Genomic DNA, 23439 nt, shown 5'->3' on the forward strand with positions numbered 1-23439 from the left:
GGTGTGACAGATCATGCTCCTCCCAAGAGTGTCCCACGGAATGCGACCCCAATACACACCAATGTCGCTGTCCGACAGGCTATGTAACTGATGAGAGAGATGGGCAGACGTTTTGCGTTGATATAGATGAATGTGAATATTGTCTTGCTCAACATTGCACAAATACGTACGGAGGCTTTTCCTGCTTTTGCTATGAAGGATATGATTTAGTTGGTAAGGTTTGTGAGAAAATTTCAGACTCTACGACAGCTAGGCCTACCGAATTTAGCCGCCCTGCTGTCCATCCGACTGAACGTCCTTATGAAGCCAAGGCTGGTGGTATTCTTGGAATTATACTGTGCACAGTATCCGTCATTTTAGGGATAATTACTATAACCTACCATACCCGTAAGCACTGTTGTGGCAAATTTGAAATTGCTTTGAAAAGCAAAGATTGTGATATTTACTATTTGCAGCAAGTAACAACGGAGAAGTACAAAAAACTGTCATTTGACGAGCAATTGAAATATGAAACGTAGATCAAACCTAGGCCTACATCAAGGCCTAAAACATCAAGTTGCTTTCTGTTAGCATACCATGAGCTATTGGAGACGTTGTCCTATTTGACAAAGGTATGCTGTGAATGTAATAGGCCTATTTCGTAATGGCTAACCATCTTGAAAGGCATAGCCTAATAGCCTTTTGTGACTAGTCATCAGTCTATGGTGCCTATTATTTTATTTTTTTTAATCTGTAACGTGATGGTGTACGACTCAATCATAATGGTAGGGTCTCATGTAGGATATGTGTCTGGGTTAGCATGGCGGCAGAGGCAGGCTCTGAAACTGCAAATGGCCAAAAATGGTGTGAGAGAGGGGCTTGGGGGCTGTGTGTGTGTGTGCGGGGGGGGGGGGGCGTGCGCCGTGCGCAATGCGAGCGTAAAGACAGCCTCATGGGGTGCGCCATAGCGGTGGGAAGAGAAAGTTTTTTTGGAGGCCGAGTGAACAACTACGGCAGATTACAAAAGGATTTCCCTTCCTCGACCAATGCATTAACATGAAGCGGGACTTTTATAAGCAGGGGCTGTCTGCAGGGTAAACACTCCATCTTAACCAGCTTGCCATTACGCCACTGTTATTTTGGACATTTCTCAAAACTAGTTTAGAAAATGAAAGACGTAATAGGAGTGCTTGCTGCTCTTGCTTTGCTGGTAGGAGTGAACGGGAAACCACATAGCGGATCCTGCATCCTCAATCAGTGCTTTGCGGTATTCCAGGACTCCGCGGACTTCGCAACAGCTCAACAACAATGTGAAGAAAAAAGTGGACATTTAATGACAGTGCAGTCCTCGCCATACAACGACATGATTCATCTCTTACTAGGTAGTCTTAAAGGAAATTTCTGGATTGGTTTGCATTTACCAAGTGGGCATTGTCCCAACAATGCGTCTTCTCTGCGAGGTTACAAGTGGATAACGGGCACTAACGCGTCAGACTTCCAGAACTGGGGAGCCTATAACGACCTTTGCTCTCCTAAATGCATCTCTGTGTCCCATGTTGACGCGTTTAAGTGGACAGAGCAATTATGCGACAACAAGCTTGCAGGGTTCGTTTGTGAGTATAATTTTAAATTATCTTGCAAACCCTTGAACGTAAACAGCGCCGAGTCCGTGGAGTACACCACTCCAATAGGGTTTAAAGGAGATGATTTGGCATCGTTTCCATCAGGAACCACTGCCGTACACAACCCGTTTGAAACGAAGTTTATCTGTTACTCTGAGGAGTGGATACAAGCACCGTGGCATTGTGAGATAGCCAATGGTGGATGTGAATACGGATGTTTGTCGGTTATCCAAAAACCAGTATGCATTTGTCCACCTGGACAAATCCTCAATGATAATAATGTTACATGTGAAGACGCGAAAAATGACCCTTGTCTCCTCTTCGGGTGTGAGCACGAATGCTACCAGAAAAATACCAGCTACGCTTCATGTATTTGTCATCACGGATTCCAGCTGGCAGAGGACGGGAAGGCGTGCAGGGATGTCGACGATTGTGTGGATGAAAGACAGTGCCCCGGCGATAACACCGACTGTGTGAACACCGTAGGTGGGTTTGAATGCAACTGTCTTAGTGGATACAAGCGGAAAAATGACATGTGCGTCGATATAGACGAGTGCAAACATTTCCCTTGTGAACACATATGCACGAACACCGAAGGCGGCTACACCTGCTCGTGTTATGACGGCTACATTCTAACGACCCAATACCCTTATGTATGTAAGCTCCACTGCCCCTTCGAAGAGTGCCCCGCTGAATGTGACCCCAACAATCCATCTCAGTGTAACTGTCCGGACGGCTTCGTAAGTGACGAAAGGAATAGTGAGACATACTGCGTCGACATTAATGAGTGTGATATGTATGCGTGCGACCAACAGTGCAAAAATACGTACGGAGGTTACGCGTGTTCTTGCAGTGATGGGTACGAATTGGTTGATGGATACAGGTGTGTCGAGGTGGAGGTAACAGATGAAGGCTCAGGCTTCACAACTCCTTTCGAGTTCCTAACGCCAAGTGTCACTTACCCTACTCTTCGCCCGTCCGCTGTGACAGCAGGTGGCCTTCTTGCAATAATAGTGTGCATTGTCATTGCTGTTTTAGTGATTGTTTTTCTTGCTCATATCCTAATACGCCGCGGCAAACATACTGCTAGTGCCCTCAGCACCCAAAGCGATGATTTGCACGATTTACAGCAAGTCATGACAGAGAGAAGTTTAAAACTAGACACCTAATTAAACTGGAAGGACAAAGAATGTTATATTATGAATGTGATATATTGTGTTTATCTGTTTACAGTTGGATCATGTTGTTATCATAAATGTAATGTCTGTATAGACCTATGTAAATACCCTACTTCTGAGATGCATTTAGCATAGAACATATAGACAAATGTGTAAATATGCAAGAGCAATATTATTTTCATGTTTGTAATGGGAAAAACATTAAATTATGATTGTTATCTAGGTTCGGCTATGTGAGTTCTCCTTACACCCGCCACACCTCTCATGATGTCATCTATCTACCTGGTCAACTCATCTATTGTGGGAAAGTGCGCCACCTTCTGTTATCTTGTCGACTAGACTCTCAAGACGTATGCATAGCCTACTCCACAGTGTAAAATATATAAACAACTTTTTGGTAGGTCTAATAAAAATATGGCAGCTTTTTGGATGAGGCATTATATTCTAAAGAATATGCAAATTATATCTATGAGAAGATATGCCATGTTTTAATGTTAATTGAAATACATCCGTTTAGACTATAAATATCGTTATTGTATTTTGCACTCGTGTCTTGTTCTTGCATTAGCTATAATAATAATAATTATTATTATTATTATTATTGTTGTTATTATTATCACCAGACCAAGGCAAATTTCGCATAGGTGCAACTGCAAGCCTAAGTAAAATGTGAATCTGAATAAGAATGTATATGATCAAATATGCATAACTGAATCCATAGAAGTTGTCCACATGTTTCCAGCTCAGGTTACTGTTATAACCTGTTATATCAAAAACATTCGATTTTCATTCATTCATTCGATTTTCATTCATTCATCCATTTTACATGATGTAGCTCAATGTTGTTCCCATCTTTTGTGAACTTTCCTCAACTGTGCTCATGACTGAGCTTTCTGTCAACTATGCAACAACTGCCAAAACAATATGGAGGAATAGCCTTGCGCAATCTCCTCCCAGTGTGTCCACACAGAAGACTTAACAGAAGACAATGTACCACAAAGTAGGAGAAGATGTCAGTCTGCCGTCGAACAATGTGGTGAATCCAGACTGCTCCTCTACTACATGGCTCTACAACAGGGATGGATCGAAGTCCATTGAGGAGGTCAGTGATGGGAAGATTAGAGGATACTCAGGGAGAGCAGAGAGACTGAGTCTGGGGTCTGACTGCTCTCTGACTGTTCGTGATGTCAGAGCTGTACCTGTCAACAATTCCTTAAAGAGGGAGGGGAACAATACGTTTCAACTCAGTGGTCTTATAGAAGAATGCACATGGGTATTACTGTCATTGATTCATAATTGATATCGTCTATTCTCTCTCACCACGTCCTTATCCTCACCAGTGACAGATCTAGAGCCTGACAGACCAGTGAAACTGAGCTGCTCTCTGTCCAGCTATGATGGATCTGCAGGGTGTAACGCCCTCCGTACTCTGAGCTGGGTGTGGGCAGACGAGGCAGAGCTGGAGCTGCAGGAAGATCCCAGGTACCAGGTCATCATCAAGTCAGTGGACAGTTAAGGTCTTGCTCCTTAGGATATTGAATGTAGTGTATGCATTTCTATACTTTTAAATGTGTGTAATATGATGTCATCCTATAGGCCTCATGAGAGGGTTGCAGTACGTGTTTTGTTGTCTCACGTAAGGTGACAACCACAGCTGTGAATTTGCATGTTTCTTAAGAAACAGTTAACAGTATATGTGTATTGTTGTCCCTGATTTATCCTAAATACATTCACACAAATGGCAGAGAAAATTACGTTAAGATTTCCAGATGAAAAGCCCCAATAATTAATCTAACCTAATAATCTAATTTGAATCAGTAGAGGCTCAATACTGCAACAGAATTCAATCGATCATCAATCAAAGCTTTATTTGTATAGCGCATTTCATACCCAGAGGCAACACAATGCGCTTTACAGAGAACAAGGGAGGTGGGCATATGACCCACTCTCTACATATTCCAGAGGGAAGCAAAAAAACAGTAATCACCCAGGGCCAGATAAGTGAGCTGTAAAAATTCTTCCCTGACCCCTCTCAACAAGGCGATCAAGCAAGCTCCAGGAGTATGTTTGTCTACCGGCTAAGAACATTTATAAAGCAATACATTACATTAAATTACATTTCAGAGTAAGAGAGGCTAAAAAAGCATCATAGGAGAGACATGGCAAATACTGGTGTGTGTTTGCTATGGCCCAGACCTAAAGCCGGAAGTGGGCTGGTGTATGTCTGTGTGTATGTGTGTGTGTGTGTTAACTAAATGCTACGACATCCACAGCAGACACGGGGGTATCATTTGGACTCCGGGAGGTCTGCTGGTGACAGTGCATCCACTGGACCTGGTTAGAAGATAGGAGGGAGAGAGAGAGAGGCACTAGGGAGAGGGAAGGCAGAACAGGGTTAGTAGCACACAGAGCCATAAAAACCACACAGATATTTAAAACAGGCAACCTGGAGCAAGCTCCTGGAATATATTTGTCTAATGGCTAAGAACATTTATAGAGCAATAAATTACATTAAATTAAATTTTCAGAGCAAGAAAGGCTAAGAGCATCAGGTCCAGGCCTAAGCCAGATGTGGACTGATGTGTCTGTTTGTAGTGTGTGTGTGTACTAAATACTACCACATCCACAGCTGACACGGGGGTATCTATCGGACTCAGGGTGGTCTGCGGGCGACAGTAGGGCATCCACTGGACCTGGTTAGAAGGTAGGAGGGAGAGAGAGAGGCACTAGGGGAGGCAGAAAACGGTTAGTAGCGCACTGAGCCATTGAAGCAACACAGCTGTCAGAACAGAACAAGCCTGTTTCAGGGTAACCAGCTTCTGTACACTACTTGATATACATACAGTGCATAGCAGGATATACACCAATGTATACAGAGGATTCACAGGTAGGTTTGAGGCTGCCTTTCTGTGTCTCAAGGTCCTGGCTAGTGATTGTAGGCTAGGCCGAAAAGGTACGTCTTGAGATCTTGCTTGAAGACCTCCGTTGTTTCGGTCCTTCTTAGGCACTCTGGTAGGGTGTTCCAGAGGTTGGCGGCATAGAAACTAAAAGCTGCCTCTCCGTGTTTCTTGGTCCTGGCTTTTGGAACTGTTAAAAGTTCAGTACCTTAGGATCTGAGTGGGAGAGAATTCTGAGAATCCACACTCTATTCCCAATTACCAGGGTGCTTGATCCTACTAAAGCTGGAGGACTTATGCTTCTTTAAGGTGAGAGTAGATATGGCCTTATTTGCAGACGTTGGCCTGATCATCCATTGTCACAACATGAAGGGTATTGAAAAGGGGCACAATGCGGCCACTGACTATTGATTAGAATTAGATAATCAAGCATCTAATGCTATCAGCAATGTTTTAATCAGTCACACCGCAAGAACTTTGTTAATTGTTGGCCATTGCCAATACTGTTGCACTTTGAGTTATAACCAAAGGCATTGACTGTATATGATATGTGAAGCTTCTCTGCTGTTTGTGTGGTGCAACACCGCCATCTAGTGGTATCAGAGAGGATAGACTCATATTTACATACTCATATCTAAATTATGCATTGTTTTCGCCTCTCAGTACAGAGGGCCTTTATGCTGCTGTTTATGTTCACAGACTATTATTTTAATAGCTTGTTAAACAAAACACACATGCACACACACACACACAAACACAGTGTTCTGAAGGACAAGAAAAACATCTCTATTTATTTTTTAACAGTATAGAAATTATCACAGGTTACTTCAATTCGAAAGCATAATACTGAATAAGTGGTTCTAGTATCAGCATGCCTATCTTTGAGACACTACAGTCAAAATTGTGTTTTTTCTTCCGAACTTCAATTTTCAGATTTTTTGATATTGTTCTACTATAACATGTATACTATCACTACATTAACAGAGAAATTGCGAGACTTGATTAAAAACTGCTATTTTTCAAATTGTTGTACCTGTGAAATAAGCATATGAATTCATAATGCTTATCTTTATCGGCCATTTTCTTAAAATTAAGTTTTTCCAGTACCTGACGTCACTCAGTACCTGCTATCTCAACTTGCATTCACTAAACTTTACATACTGATTCTCCGATGTATTCTGCAAATATTTACAGCTGGAATTGTGAATATCTTGTTGTCTTTTCATTTTAGGTTGCATTTCCTGACTAAAAATATGCCAAAAATTATGGTGAATGGGTGTATGCAGTATTTTTTCCAATATCTCTTGAAAATAAGCTTGTATTCACAAACCCAGCTGTAAATATTTAAGTTTTTAGTATATTGTCAAAACAAAAGTAAAACTTTAAGCCTGACTTTATCCATTGTTTAGATTGTAGGTACCGAAATATATGCAAATGTACGCATATTTAATGAGTTATTGCCTAATTTGCATGCCTTAACTTTTTTGAGAGAGAAAGTGTAATACAAAAAATATCTCTTGATGTGAAGATAAAACTGGGTAAAAAAATCATGAGGATATCTTTAAAGGAAAAAAAATCCTATTCAACTATAGTGTCTCCCATAAAGCTAATATATTTTTACTCATCCAATTTTGCCCTTGCTCAATTCATTCAAAAACAATACATGTTGCTAGATTCATTTTATAGCCACCAGTGTCTACTCTGGTTCATGTGCCAGAAAGACAAAGAACTTGTTAATGGTGAAGTGAGAACAGGGACAGAGAGAGGGAGGATGGAGAGTCAGCCCTCCACCACACGAAGCTCCATGTCTGAAGAAACCACTGTTGAGAGGAAAGAAATGTAAAATACATCATCACTTTAATGAAGCATGTACTAATTGTTGTCTGAATTCAATGTCAGTACATAGCTGATTATCCTGTCTATTACACTGCGACTACAGTGACTGAGAATCAGATAGGAATATAGAGAAAGACAATCTTGACTTGAACCATGTTACTGTTAACTTGATATCAGACAGAATTGTCAAATTGTTACACTGTTGAGAATCAGCTTTGCTGGAGTGGGTTTGAATGTCTGGACCCAGGCTTGGTTGCTGTAGCTATTCAGTCCTCACATCCTTTGGGATAGGAGCGAGGGGACGAGGCTGGAGACGTCAATGGCATCAAACCAGGGTCTGACACTCACCTGCTTTTGGGCAGCTCCTCCGTGTGTGGAACACAGCTACTATGACAACTGTGATGGTCAGAACCACAAAGAGCACTATGCGCCTGAAGGGAAACTCCTCAGTGGAACTGGAACCTGGACAATGAAACAAGTGGAGAAAAAATACAGTCCAAAGTCTACAAATTCAATCGGCACTGTTTATTTGACACGGTTTATAGACAAAAACCTTACATGGAATATCAGTGGGTCCCTTTTCTGGTTAAGAACTGGTAATATAGTGAATACAGTTGAATACAGTATTACTTGTCTAAAGACTCTTAGTAGTAGCTCTAGCTAGTTTTTTAATTAATCTGTTGTCTCAAAGTAAACACATGCTTATCAAGAAACTCATTTTCATTCAGTACTGATGAGCAAGGCTCCTCTGGTCAACATCTGTTTCACAAAATAACCACCTGAGCGCACTATTGATCACTACGATCTGACAACACAGCATTTCCAGATAATACACATTACTATATTCATTAAGAACAGGTTGTAATTTCATGAGTAGAAATGTACTAAACCTACCCTTTGTGCCTGGGGGAGTGGTGTTTGGCAGGGTCTGATCAACATCTGTTTCACAGAGATGTAGAATCAGAAAAGAGCTGAAAAGTGCAGCCTGTGGTTCTGTATGTCATACTGCTTGAACAAGCACGATCTTAATGAATGTGTTCTGTGTGGATATACAGGTCCTGTATATGGTGATCATAATATAGGAGTTACACCACTAGATGGTGCTATTCTATCTATGTAAAATGCTGCTATTTATGACTGTCCTTAAAGGAGAATGCTCGTTTTTGACTCACCGAGATAACTTTGGTGTAATTCGGAGGCCTGTAGAAGAAATTTAAAATCCAGCGCGAGCCAAGTATATCCATGTAATGGCGGTGGATGGGGCACTGAGAATGCAGCTTCTAAAAAATCTATTTTCTGCAGCGAAACGGTTGTTTTCATCAATCTGTATTTATGAATCGCTAGTTGTGCTTACATAGAGCGAGGGCTTGTTATGGTTTTTCACATGCCTCTGTAATATGATCTTTAGAAACATCTTTAGAAACGTCTTTAGAAACGAAATAGCTTCCCCACTTGCTCCAGCACGCATGCGCACAGCGCACAGACCGGCTATTCTCCGTTACGTCTGTAGGCTACACTCGCGGCTCACATTCTCTACTCTACGATAGGCTTGTTGGTGCCTGGAATACTGTGTGCAATATGCCTGAATATTTATCAGATTTTGAGAATATAGAAGATGACTTAGAATATGATGGACGCCGATCGTAGTGTAGAGAATGTGAGCCGCGAGTGTAGCCTACAGACGGAGAATAGTGCTGTAGTGAGAATAATGCTGGAGCAAGTGGGGAAGCTATTTCGTTTCTAAAGACGTTTCTAAAGATCATATTACAGAGGCATGTGAAAAACCACAACAAGCCCTCGCTCTATGTAAGCACAACTAGCGATTCATAATGACAGATTGATGAAAACAACCGTTTCGCGGCAGAAAATAGATTTTTTAGAAGCTGCATTCTCAGTGCCCCGTCCGCCGCCATTACATGGATATACTTGGCTCTTCTAGAGGCCTCAGAATTACACCAAAGTTATCTCGGTGAGTCAAACGTCTTATAATATGCCGTAAATAAGGTCCAGGTTGTCAAAAACTAGCATTCTCCTTTAAACAATAGGGGATTTCAGTGTCACTTTAAAAGGTAACAATTCCATTCCACACATTCAAACCACTGCCTCACAGCAACACAGCCCATGTATACCCCATGATACAGTGGACAGCATGTACACATCATAGAAATGGTAGATGACCGTGGGGTTCCTACCTGGGAATGAGATGGGGAAGTCAAGGAAGGTATTAATTGTCTTCACCTTTCTTGCTGTACTGGTAAGCTGACACCTGAGCTTCCTGTTGTTGTCCTCCTCCTTGAGAGTCATGGTCAGCGTGATGTCACAGTAAGACTTGATGATGACCTGGTACCTGGGATCTTCCGGCAGCTCCAGCTCTGCCTCATCCGCCCACACCCAGCTCAGAGTACGGAGGTCGTTACACCCTGCAAATCCATCATAGCTGGACAGAGAGCAGCTCAGTTTCACTGGTCTGTCAGGATCTAGATCTGTCACTGGTGAGGATGAGGACACGGTGAGAGAGAATAGACGATATCAATTATAAATCAATGTCAGTAATAACCATGTGCATTCTTCTATAAGCCCACTGAGTTGAAACAGAGATACTCACTGGTTAGAACAGAGATACTGTAGGACGGAGCGCTTGGTGAGAATGAGAGGATTTGTCGCAACGGACCGCCGGTGCGATATTCCTGTCACGGTGACCTTGGTCTTGAATAACTATCACCTTTTTAGTTATTCTAAGTAACCTTAAAAAGCTACTTATAGCTAGATTAATTTAGAGTTTTATCCTATAGCCGGTTCAAGGTTGAATTAGTTCTGGTTTTGGTTTGATACGGAATCCTACAATATCCAAATTCAATAAGGTCACCACTCTCACTACCAAGACTTATAAACAGTGATTCCTATTCCTTTCTTGATGCTAAAACATCTCACCACTTGTGATACCTATTTTAGTCACTAGGATCTAGATACCCCTTTTTTATAGGTGCTTATCTGACTCTTCAAATATTATTTTAACAAGAATCGATCCTCACTGTTGACAGACATACCTTTTGGTTTCTTGTCCTAACAGACATATTGAACCATCTACTCCTTGAGAAAATTATCTGAGAGAATAGTCTATTTCACTGTTCCTACCCAATTCTATCCTCTGACTAATGCTTGGAAAGACCGCAGACCCGGCTTGATGGACTTTAATGCGCTAATTCCAACTATGGTCTTTCGCTCCGTCGGTGAGGATTGTAAAGGGCCTACTTTTAAAATACCACCACTCTAAGTTGTCGTTTGGTAATGTCGTTCGCTCATGGAGCTCTCTCCGGTGCCCGCTTTATCTCACCCGAAGGTTAAGGTAGTGGGAGTACACCAGCTAGTGTTAACGGCCTCGATTGAGTTATTCTGCTAACATCGAGATCAGACAGTTTCTCAGGTGCCAATGAAAGGCGTATATGCTTCCTCTTTTGGTGTCTGTGGTTTAGTTTGTGATACTCGTCAGCATCACTTTTGACCACAAGTCCCAGAAGGCTTAATGGTGCTAGTAGGGCTTACCAGTGAAAACCTAAATCAATAGGTCACTCACCCTTTTGTTGAACGTGCTGTTACAGCGGAGAGGAGGCAGTGCTGGATGGAGAAGGATGTCCCAAAAAACTTCTTGTCTTTAAAAAGTTTTATTTAAAATTATAGAAGTTTACAATATATGCCAACACAGGGCACTTAAATTCTAACAAGTAAAAATAAGGATTGACACACAGTTCAATCAAAGTATATAAAAAAAACAAAACAGTTCTGAACAAAGTTTTCAGATGGATTCTTTCACAATCTAATCGTTACACGCATGCAACAGATCAAGAGAGAGACAGAGACCCTAAGCTAATCATACAGCATTTATACTATTCTAAACAGTCTGAGGCCACGCAGGTTGTGGTCAGATAAAACCATACCTACGTCAATTATTACATCAGATAAAATTCCAATATACATCTATTACTAAATTTGGGCATGAAAAGTTTAACATCTACGTTTGTGAAACCATGTCCGTGCGTCACTCACGCCACTCATACGTCATTCAACCTCCCTGCCCCCTGTCTATCTACGTTTGTGAAACCAGGCCTGCGTATGTAAGTACGTCACCCACGCTTTTCATGCGTCTGTGACCTTGCTGTCACCTATATACCTACGTCAATCAGACCAGATGGATAGACAGTCAATAGTTCATCACAACCACAAATGCATCAATCATTGATGGCAGTCAGACAGTCAAAAGTTCAGCAGACGCTTTTAATACGTCAATCTAAGATGGATAGACAGTCAATAGTTCATTACTTGCGTCAATCAGTATCACACGTGCATCACGTGCAAGAAAAAAAATTCCCCTATAGCATAAGGCATACAAGACCTTAAGGCTTCATGCGTATATGAAACTAACACCTTTCTTCGCTTGCAAAAGAAAAATCCCCCCCCCCTGCAAAATTCTACAGGAAGCACCATAGTCAGAAGCTACAGTATGCAGGCAGGCAGAGACAGAGACATGAGATGAAATCCAAGGTCTAAGGTCAAAATGGACTGTGAATGGCCACTCGTTCAACAATACTCACTGGTTAGAACAGAGATACTCACTGGTTAGAACAGAGATACTCACTGGTTAGAACAGAGATACTCACTGGTTAGAACAGAGATACTCATTGGTTAGAACAGAGATACTCACTGGTTAGAACAGAGATACTCACTGGTTAGAACAGAGATACTCATTGGTTAGAACAGAGATACTCACTGGTTAGAACAGAGATACTCACTGGTTAGAACAGAGATACTCACTGGTTAGAACAGAGATACTCACTGGTTAGAACAGAGATACTCACTGGTTAGAACAGAGATACTCATTGGTTAGAACAGAGATACTCATTGGTTAGAACAGAGATACTCACTGGTTAGAACAGAGATACTCACTGGTTAGAACAGACAGATAAACCTGTGCATCTTCCCCATGTTGTCTCCTTCCCTTTTTAAGGAATTGTCGACAGGTGTAGCGTCCAGCATCCTCAGCTCTGACATCATGAACAGTCAGAGAGCAGTCAGACCCCAGACTCAGTCTCTCTGCTCTCTCTGAGGCTCCTTTAACCTTCCCATGACAAACCTCCTCAATGGACTTAGATCCATCCCTATTGTAGAGCCATGTAGTAGAGGAGCAGTTTGGATACGCCACATTGTTACACTGCAGACGGACATCTTCTCCTACTTTGTGGTACAGAGACCGAGTGTCTCCTCTGATACCTGGAGAGAAAGACGAGGCCTCTTTGTATTGAGCTTTTAGACATACTGACCTCAAAGCAATCCAAATCAATACATGTGCCTGATGTATGACAATCACCCTAGTCAACCAATCAGGTTAATTAATCTCTACAGGAGTATGTGTCCTATTATGTACTATGATATCCCAAGCTATTGTTCCCTACACCATATCGTACCAGTCCAGAGAAGAGCAGTGCCGATCAGAAGCATGATCAGACCACCATCATGTTTGTCCACAGCCATGCCGTCTCTCTGTGCGTCTCTGTGTTTGCAGTCACCAATGACTGCTGGATGATGATGTATGGGAGAGGATGGTGCCCTGGCGTTATTAAAGTGAGTGAAAAATGTAACTTCCTTCCTTTATTGTTGAGAAGTGGCTCTGAGGAAACTACAAGCCCACATTGCGGAACTGTTCTAACTGAGGGCCTCTGTAATGCTGTGCTACTGTTGACTCTGGTCATGGTATTTTCTGTGGTCCCTGGATATTTGCAGACCTGGACAAAATACTTTTAAAATACTTTCATTTTTCAACTTCTTCATCTTCAACTACGTGAACTTGAAGCAGCAGTAACCACATGAACTAACACCTCCACCCTTGTCAGACACCATCTCACTGTTGCTATAGTATCCGTCCACTTTAACCCACTATGTTTCTGTGATACTGAGTTTAGTTTCTGATTTTAGGTCATGATGACTGTGAGCAGCAATGTCGGAACTAGAGACCACTACCACCATAGTCCTCCGCCTGCACACCCACACAGCAGCAGTGACATGGGCTGCAGAGGAGCCTCAGAGAGGAGGATGGGTAGCAGCTCCATTCACTTCTCCAAAATATCTTCTCAGAGAAAAAATACTTCTTTTAAGTGTATATTTTATTTAACTGTAAAGGTATAATATGTAATATGTGGATTATTTCCCCCATCTAGTGTCTAAAGATAAGAACTGCAACAACACATTGGTTGCCAAAATGCCAGAGAATGCACTGTTCTGACTGTCAGTCATACTGTGAAGATCTTCACTCTGAGAGGAACATAACGTTACACTAATCAGTAATCACAATCAAGTATTTCAGAGTGCCATGTAATAAGTTACGTTAGATGCTGTAGTGTGGAGATAGCCAGACCTAACGTTATGCAGATTCCAAGAAAGATAACGATAGCTAGTTAGCTAGCTTACCGGTCTAGTAGAAAAGTAGCCATGTCACCATGCGACTTTATCCCATGAAACTCCATAAACTCCGTCCAACGAGCAAAGGCTGGCCCGATATCTATCCAACTTTTGCTCCTTCTTCGGTCACTGAGCTTTTGAGATTCGTCGACGGTTCGCCGGGGCTCAGGCGGAGAAGCAGGACAACGAAACTCGGCCATTTTACAAAATGTTTAGCTGAAAAGAGTGAGCGAAAGTGGACGGAAAAGCTGCCGTTTTATAGTCGCGCACACACTAACCAACATCTATAATGCTGCTAATTCATGGAAGTTTAACGTTAGCTGGCTACTGCTAATCTCACAGTGGTGAAGCTAGAATAGTACCTGGCAACCCAGCACGCAGTACCAACGCTGTACTACTATTGGCTGGTATGATATCAAGAGTGTCATTGTTGGGCCGTCAAAATTTCATAATGTAATAATTTCAGACAAAATATATATTTTTTATGGAAAAGCAATACTTTTACTCTGCAGCCTTCGCAAAGCCCTATGGATCTATTATTTTTGAAAAAATTGTTCTTTTAATCCACATATTACATATTATACCTTTAAGTTAAAGGTTAAAGTCGCACTGAAATGAAAAAAGCATTCTGTCCTATTTGGTTCACATAATTGATCATATTGTTCACCGATTCAACGATGTATGCCCAAAAAATTACAAAATTCTACTTTTGTTGTAATCTTATATCAAAGTATATAATTTCTTACTTCCTGGAAAACGGTAGGTCACGTGCAATGACGACAACAGGTACCAACAGATTTTAGGCCAATAATCTCACGACATCCTACCGTCAATCAACGCCATCCTTCTATCGAATCTGTCTAAAGTTCTTAAAACCCGTCCACTTGTCAATGTTCCAATCAAATTCCTCTAAACATATGTCCCACCCTGGGTGGGATGATGATCTCAAACGTCCGTTTCAGTGCGACTTTAAATAAAAAACAAATAAAATAAATGAGACTGTAACAGTTCATACAACCATTATGTTCTACTATAGGCATTATGAAACCTATTAGCCTACTCAACTATAAGGAAGGTGACTGAAGTATTCCCACTGATATTGAGCAGTGCATGATGATTGAGGATGTAGCACTCTCATTTGTGTGCTGTATTTATGGATGGATGCGAAGTCTTCAACCCAACAGAACATGACAAGATATCAGCTTTTAGCAGCTACTGAGCTCAATGTTATCCCTAGCCCTTGTCCAGTAGGCTACTGGACATTTTTTTGACCCAGAAATGGTTTCCTATGAACTTTTATGACCCAGTGGGTGAAATTCAACTTACAGTATTTGCTAGGAGTTGCATGTTGAGCAATTTCAGTAATTAGTATCATTATCAGGTAAAATAATGAAGAAAATGGAAAACCGTCCATGAGAAAAGTGACAATTCAGAAATGGTCAAAAAGTGGCTCAAGTTGAAAAGTAAAAATATGTATATTGTAACAATATCCAACCATTTACATAAATTGGGATATTTACTCCCAGTCATGGGGTCTGGAGCTGGTAGCCGGTCTGGCGTTGGGGTTGGAACCGGTGTGGCTTTGGGGCTGGAAGCCAGTTTGGGGCTTGTAGCCAGTCTGGGGCTTGTAGCCAGTCTGGGGCTGGGCAGGCAGGAAGCCAGGCTTCGGCTGGGGCAGGTAGCTGATCTGGGGCTGGGGCGTGTACTGGGGTTGTTAGGCGGTCTGGGGTTGGTAGTCGGTCTGTGGTTGGGGCTTGGACTGGAGCTGCTAGCCAGTCTGGGGCTCTGGCAGTTTAGTCGGTCTAGGGTTGGGACTGGGACTTGTGCAGGCCACGGTGGGGCTGGGGTTTTGGCAGGTAGCCAGTCTGGGGCTTGGACTGGAGCTGGTAGCCAGTCTGGAGCTGGGGTTGGTAGCCAGTCTGGGGCTGGAGCGGGTAACCATTCTAGGGCAGGTAGATCAACTTTCTAAATTGCCTAAAAACTAAAAATGTAGTTATTTCTTGGTTTTGGCCTAATTATTACATAATTATTGCAAAGTATGCTACTGAGGAAAGGTTGCATGATTTAGTTATGGCAAGAGAGACTCTTGAATCACATTTCTAGCTATTAGCAAAATTACAGTCCTTTCAAGTTTTTGCAATGCTAATTATGCTAATTACTCAAATTGCTCAACATGCAACTCTTACCGACCAAGCTTTATGTCATCTGCTAAGGCTATTGATGACATTTCAATCATAAAAGTTCATAGGAAACAACATTTTCATATTTATATGTATAGGCCCTACAGTAGAGGAGAGCGGGGTGGATTGTGCCTGTTTTTACTTGGGGCATATAAGTCTCCAGCTAAAATATGTACATACTGTATTACAGGATGTGGTGCATTCCTGGGAATAAAATAAACAGTTTTCAAAATATGACTTTTCAAAAAAAGGTCTAAGCTGTGAGGTAAGTGGGGGGTAAATTGTGTCACTGATTATGTTCAAGTAAAATGGAACACCTTCACCTCATATAAAAGCAAAGCAAGACCAATTCAATACCAAATTACTTCTTAAAGGGTTTATGTAAAGATAGGCCTACATTTTACAACTTCAAAGAGACAATTTTCTTCAACAAGGCCTAGCCTACAGTAGCCTATACAGTACAATAGAGCTTGACTCAGGGTTAGGAACTTTCCAGACTTTCCGTATGTAGCTATGTCTACATACTTGATTGGCATCTCATTCTGCACCTCTCCCACTGCTCTATCCAAATCAAGCCCCCAGGAACAGCGCTGGGCAATCCCCATAGACATACAGGGGGGGGGGGATTTAACCCAGGCCTTTTTGCACAAATTAACCTACCCCTGCCATTGTAACAAACTTGTATCATCCAGCAGTTTAGGACATCATGCTAACAGGATGGCCTCTCATTGTAGCTTCCTCAAGCACTAACAAATGTGTGAGATTTTTTCAACTTGTCTGTAATTGTTCAGACACAATAATCACGAAACCTTAATCATAAAAAACGAACGGCAAAAAAACAGTTTTTTTTAACTTAATTGTGCTTACCACTTATTCCACGTGTCTATGGTTTTCTAGAAACAAGGGGTGGCACAACTTCCCCCCAAGCACAAATCACCCCGTTCTAATGTAGGGTTTTCCAGTAGACTACACGGCTGTTAACCGCAGTATCTTTACTGAACTTCCGTGAACCCTGCTCGTGTCTTTCTGTCATGCAACAATGGCCAAAACGATATGGAGGAATTATTATAAAATTTTGGAAACTGCGCAATCTTCTCCCAGTGTGTCCACACAGAAGATAACACTCTTAAGACCCCGCCTTGACTGTAGTCTAATATTAACCGACAGTAGCTAACAAGAAGACAGTCGTTGGAATTGTCTTTGGTTCTCTCTCAAACCGTCTTCATAAAATAGAGAGACGGTGTGAACATTGGGAGGATTTCACCTCAGAGCTGCGATGTGATTTAGGCTACTGCGGAGAAGCCAACAACAATCCGCACAGTCTTGCTATAGGTGCGCCGCGTAGGCTTTGGGAAAAACGAGAGCAATAACCATACCGCAGGTAAGCCTAAACCACAACATGTAGGCAATCTACTGCTTATCATTTCGCTTGAATATAGGCTTGGTTTTAGGTTAATCCTCTTTAACGATTGTAGTTTGCGCCAATTGCCCAATAGGGCTACTGAAGTAGGCCTAACACTCTCATTGATTCAACTTTTTTTTTGTTCTGTTTATTTATTCAGAAGTAGCCTAGTTGGAATACATTTCAATAGCAAGCCAAAATAATAACATAAGAAACGGAGAAAAAATAGAAACAGAATCAGAAACAGGTGAGTTCTTATAATAAATAAAATGAGTTCTTATAAATACTATACAGATTACATAGTCACAGTCTTAATAGCATTCATATTGTTAGAGTACAGAATTGTTGAAATATATTGCCTGACTTCATAAATATTAAGAAAAACGGTTTACGATTGGCGAATTTAGATTTATGAATATAAAATTTAGAAGCAATAGAATCAGATTGATGACAGTATTCATTTGTTTTATTAGAGGGGGAAGAAAAAAATCATTGATTAATCATGAATGAACCATGTGAACCAATCAGATCATCACGAGGACGTCCATTCAGTAAATTCTAACATTATTGGGATGAAGTCAAATTCAACCATGTAAAATTCTACCTTGTAAAGAAAAAAGGAGGAGTAATGTGAACGCAACCCACACAATCCATTTCTCCTGGAAATGTATTTCATGTAGAAGCTTTAAACAAATATTACACCTAGCCTACTGTAATCCAGGAAATAATGGGCATAGCTCCTATTTGCTCATTAGGAAAGAAGTGTATTTTTTAAACAGACAATTCATACAAAATATAAGCCCTGCCACACTAGACTATAGACTAGCTGTGTACTCAGCATACAAATGAAATGGATTTGTAATAAGCAATGGACTGAAGCAGTGGACTATGGACCAGGAAGAGGCCAGGGCAAACAGACATGTAGATAGGTCCTGTGAAGACCACTGCTCTGCTGAGAGCAATAGGCCTACTTTAAAACTGAAATAGTAACCCAATACATTGTTGCATAGGTTTCAACTGTAATACTAAAGAGTAAAAACAATTTAATTACAATGTTATCCAACTACTGCGTTCCCACCTTCTTTTCACTAAGGTGATGATGAGGATGAGGAACCTGGCCCTGCTGATCGTACTGGGAGTGCACCTACAGCTGGTGGAGGGAACTCCATGTAGGTTGGCCAAGGCCATAGCAAACTGTGCCTATGGATCTTTCCATGCAGTCCCAGAGCTTCCTCACTACATTACCCACCTGTATATCAGTGGAAACTACATCCAGGAAGTCAACCACACATCCTTTTCTGGCTTGGAGGGCTTGCAGGAAGTGGACCTGGAGGGGCAGCAGAGCTACGGGCTCATAATCAGGAATAACACCTTCCGGCCACTGAGGAACTTGACAAGGCTCTATTTGGGAGGTAACATAAGACTGCGTCTTGAACTGGATGCATTTGTGGGACTATCCAGCTTGAGACTCCTCTCCATGTTCACATGTGGATTGAATGAATCTATTCTAGAGGCCAGCTACCTACAGCCCCTTGTATCCTTGGAAATACTTGACCTATTTGGAAACGAGGTAAAGAGAATTCGACCTGCACCCTTTTTTGCCAGCATGTTGGAGTTGAAAGAGTTGAACCTGAAGTTGAACAGAATGGGGCATATATGTGAGTCAGATTTGGTTAGTTTTCAAGGCAAGCATTTCCGTCTGCTGCAGCTGGACTCCATCTATCTGAATGACATGACTCCCTTTGGCTTTGACTGGGACAGATGTGGAAACCCCTTCCGGAACATGTCATTTGAAACGCTTGCCTTGTCTACCAACGGATTCAATGTCGATAAGGTAAAATTGTTTTCTAAAGCAATAGAGGGGTCCAAAATTCTCCATCTTATTCTGAAATTCAGCCAGGGTAAAGGCTTCTCCTTCGGCAACTTTAAAGATCCTGACAAGCGAACATATGAGGGCCTCAAGAGCAGCGGCATCAAGACTTTAGACCTGTCGAAAAGCTCTATTTTTGCCTTAAAGTATGCTGTGTTCAGTCCACTGAGAGAGGCAGAGGAAATCACCCTAGCTGATAATACTATCAACCAGATTGAGAGACTGGCATTCTTCGGTCTTGAGAATTTACAAACACTCAACCTGTCTCGCAATCTTCTCGGAACGATCGATTCATTCACATTTGAGAACCTGCCCAGACTCCTGGTCTTAGACCTGTCATACAACCACATAGGAGCATTTGTATACAAAGCATTCCGAGGTCTATCAGGTCTACAGGGCCTAGACCTAAGAGGGAACTCTATTAGAGAACTCGGTACTCTCTCACCCCTCCCAAATCTGTACATCCTTCGTTTGGATGACAATAGGATTATACCGGAATCAATCAACGATCTCGTCAGCTTTGCTAAAAACAGCCGCATCCTCAATGTTCAGAACAACAGGCTAACTAACTTAGAGGATGTGTACACTATACTAGCCAGCTTTCGGAACCTGCAAATGCTCCAGTATGGTGGTAACTTCATAATGTGGTGCTACATAAACGGTAACATCTCTGTACCGCTCTTGAACAGTTTGAAAGTGCTTGATCTGGAAAGAAGTTCCTTGCAGACCATATGGGCCCAGGACAGGTGCCTCGATCTCTTTGACAACCTCAGCCAACTGGACATCCTCACACTGGGCCATAACTCCCTGCTGGCTCTCCCTCCGGGGATATTCAAGGGTCTCAGCTCTGTGGAGTACATCGACCTCTCTTTCAACTCCCTGACCTACCTCCAACCTGATGTCCTCCCCGAGAGCCTCAGAAGACTGGACCTCTCCAACAACTTCCTGGCGCACCCTGACCCGCTGGCTTTCCGCTCTCTCAGCTACATCAACCTGATGGAGAACAGGTTCCACTGCGACTGCAAACTGATGGACTTCCTCTCATGGCTGAACCACACTAACGTCACCTTCCTGGGCCCAGTGGAAGAGCTCAGCTGTGAGTTCCCAACTGATTTGCGTGGCACCGGCCTGTTGCGTTTAGACACAGAGGGCTGCGAGGAAGACGACGAGAGGCTTGTTCAGGAGCTGAGGCTCTCGCTCTTCATCTGCTGCTCTACGCTCCTCATCCTCACAATTGCCGCCGCCATCGCGTTCGTCCGCCTCCGCGGATTCGTCTTCACCGTCTACAAGAAGGTGATAGGCAGGATCATGGAGGGCCCCAGGAACACGCCGCCCGCCGGCGGGGTCCTCCGCTATGACGCCTTCCTGTGCTTCAGCGACAACGACTACAAGTGGGCGGAGACGGCGCTCCTGAAGAGGCTGGACTCTCAGTTCGCCGAGTGCAACGTCCTCCGCTGCTGTTTCGAGGCCAGAGATTTCCTCCCGGGCGAGAACCACCTGGCCAACATCAGGGAGGCGGTGTGGAGCAGCAGGAAGACAGTGTGCGTGGTCTCCCAGGAGTTCCTGAAGGACGGCTGGTGCCTGGAGGCCTTCACGCTGGCCCAGAGCAGGGCGCTGGAGGAGCTGAGGGACGTGCTCATCGTGGTCGTGGTCGGGAAGGTTGGTTTTATCTATGTGACGGTTGTGTCTTTGTTGTCTTCCTGTTTTTAAACATTCCCTTGTGTGTACCATTCATTCATTGATCATTCATTCATTCAAGGTGCCTCACTACAGACTGATGAAGAATGAGGCCATTAGGACCTTCGTCCACAAGGGAGAGTACCTAAACTGGCCGGAGGACGACCAGGACATAGAGTGGTTCTACGAGAGGCTCACCTCCAAGATTCTCAAGGACAGGAAGGTGAAGAACAAGGACAAGGCGGCTGATAACAACCCTGATATTCCACTGGAAAATATTGTAGCAGCTGGAATATGATGATTCATTTATTATTATTTCATCACTCAAATTAATATCTCTGAATTTTTTTTTGTAATGTTTCTCCATTTCAACTTGTTTTTAGACAATAACGTATAATGAAAACATATTTTCCCAATCGCCAAAAATTATTTTTTATTACACAAAAATCGAACTGAAGGACAGTCTGCATACTTGAATGATTATGACGCTGATTATCTTTCGCCACTAGATGGCGACCTCAGCATGTGTTTATCATGTGTACTGTGTGTACTGTGATCTGACCTTAGTTACTGCTGTGATGCTGCTTGAGTGTACTTTTCAATAAAAAAAACTGGAAATATATATTTAACATTTACATAATTCTACCATTCAGCATGTTGATTTCAAAATCAGTGAATCGGTTTTCTCACAGCTTCCTCAATATACTGTATGCAGGCATCGGTACGCATTTGTCATCATATAACAGGAAGCTGCTGGGCAGAGTAACACTTCCTTCCTGTTGTTACTGTAGAAACAAAGGTTTCAACTGGAATCTTAACCCACATGAACCCTTGATATAACACAATGCAATACACACTCCTACAAAATATGTCACATGAACCATAAATCATAAGAGGGGGACATGTTTGTATATGAGTGTTTGTATATAATTTCCACAAGCTCTGCTCTGTCAAATGTTACACCAAAATGCAAAAAAAAAGAAAAAAAAAAGAAAAGAGAACCAGTATTTACTCAGTAAACGGCCAGCCACCCCCCCCCCCCCCCCCCCCCCTGTCCAGTTATTTCAGGGCTGTGTAGTATTCTTAGAACAGAGGCACAAGCCGATCAGAACTTTCCTCACAGCAAAATGTCATAAACACCGGCTGATCACCTCAGCTAATATTTGATCCCTGTTAAAACAAATAAAATTATAGTCTTTTAACGCAGGTGGGGGTGAAATCCATTGACATTAGTGGTCTATCTAGAGAGAGGAGGAGGATCATATAGGCCGCAGTGGAGGACAATCACTCAGATCCCCTTCAGGTAGTTGGACTTGTGGAGTTTGTGTTTGTGTAAAAGTGCAGGACGTGACAAAAGGAATATTGTGAATCAGTTAGTGGTTATACTTTTTCCTCTTCATGTATTAATATAAAATAGGGGAAATGCTATTATGCACTTTCAAGATGTCAAGTCAAGACCCGACATTCTCTTTCTAAAACAAAAACCTGAACGTTTTGAGTAGGAGCACTTACTTTGCGGAATATTGAACTGTCCCTTTACTGGTTCAAACTGACTTTCCCTACAGAAGCTGTAGGCCTACCGTCAGTCTGGTTCTACTCATGCAGCTGCAGAAACAGTCAGTTTGTCTACCCAGGCCTGAGGCCCCTGTGGTAGTAAACCAGTTGATGGAGCACCTGCAGTCCCTCTCCATCCCTCTACCCAACCATCTTCTGAGAGAGAGAGAGAGAGAGAGAGAGAGAGAGAGAGAGAGAGTGTGTGTGTGTGTGTGTGTGTGTGTGTGTGTGTGTGTGTGTGTGTGTTTGAGAGAGAGAGGAGCCTGAGTGGCCATCAAAATGATAGTTTTAATAGAGCATAACTGGTTTTTCCATCAGCGCCTGGTGCTTGGATTTTGAGTGAGTAAGTGAGTGAGTGATTGGTGCAGGATATACGTATCTGAAGGCACCGTCAGGGAATCGGTATATTCCTCTCAGGAACCGGACAGCCGGTATATTCCTCTCAGGAAAGGCAACGGAGATGGAGGAAAACGTTTTCCCAACTGACCACTGTGGAAACAGGTGTCTTCTGCTGTAGGTCGGGAGAGAAACGGAATGTGAGCTCAGGTGATCAGGATGGCGATGCCAGGCTAGGCTGGAGTTGCACCACAGGGAGATAAGAGGGATGGTGTCGACCACCAATGGCAGATCAGAGATGGCTGTAGGCCTATGTTTATTTGTAGGCCTACGATAGATGAGTAGCTCAGGACTTGATGTGGACAATCAAATACTGTAGCCCATGGGTTCCCAAACTCCATCAATGTGGGCCTCCCCTCTGAAAACAGTGACACACCCGCGCCCCCCCAACCCCAAAT

At 42.6% G+C, this 23439-nt stretch overlaps 3 protein-coding genes across 3 annotated transcripts; 2 read left to right on the plus strand and 1 right to left on the minus strand.

Annotated features, from left to right (window-relative positions):
• Window positions 1-1207: 1207 nt before the first annotated feature.
• On the plus strand, window positions 1208-2848 carry thbd (thrombomodulin). Its single transcript, XM_084440047.1, has 2 exons — window positions 1208-1534; window positions 1934-2848. Exons 1-2 carry the CDS (start codon window positions 1313-1315, stop codon window positions 2768-2770), a joined length of 1059 nt encoding a protein of 352 aa, XP_084296173.1. The 5' UTR covers window positions 1208-1312; the 3' UTR covers window positions 2771-2848.
• A 3598-nt stretch (window positions 2849-6446) lies between these two features.
• LOC311309918 (uncharacterized protein) lies at window positions 6447-11350 on the minus strand. The gene is made up of 5 exons (XM_084439267.1): window positions 11087-11350; window positions 9705-10001; window positions 8407-8451; window positions 7861-7974; window positions 6447-7496 (listed from the first exon to the last, which is right to left on the minus strand). Exons 2-5 carry the CDS (start codon window positions 9814-9816, stop codon window positions 7456-7458), a joined length of 312 nt encoding a protein of 103 aa, XP_084295393.1. The 5' UTR covers window positions 9817-10001; window positions 11087-11350; the 3' UTR covers window positions 6447-7455.
• A 5808-nt stretch (window positions 11351-17158) lies between these two features.
• On the plus strand, window positions 17159-21697 carry tlr5a (toll-like receptor 5a). The gene is made up of 3 exons (XM_084440428.1): window positions 17159-17523; window positions 18638-21073; window positions 21174-21697. The coding sequence occupies exons 2-3, from the start codon at window positions 18641-18643 to the stop codon at window positions 21387-21389; spliced, it is 2649 nt and encodes an 882-aa protein (XP_084296554.1). The 5' UTR covers window positions 17159-17523; window positions 18638-18640; the 3' UTR covers window positions 21390-21697.
• The last annotated feature ends 1742 nt before the right edge of the window (window positions 21698-23439 follow it).

Source organism: Borostomias antarcticus (assembly GCF_949987555.1).
Source record: "Borostomias antarcticus genome assembly, chromosome: 6".
Lineage (NCBI taxonomy): Eukaryota > Metazoa > Chordata > Actinopteri > Stomiiformes > Stomiidae > Borostomias > Borostomias antarcticus.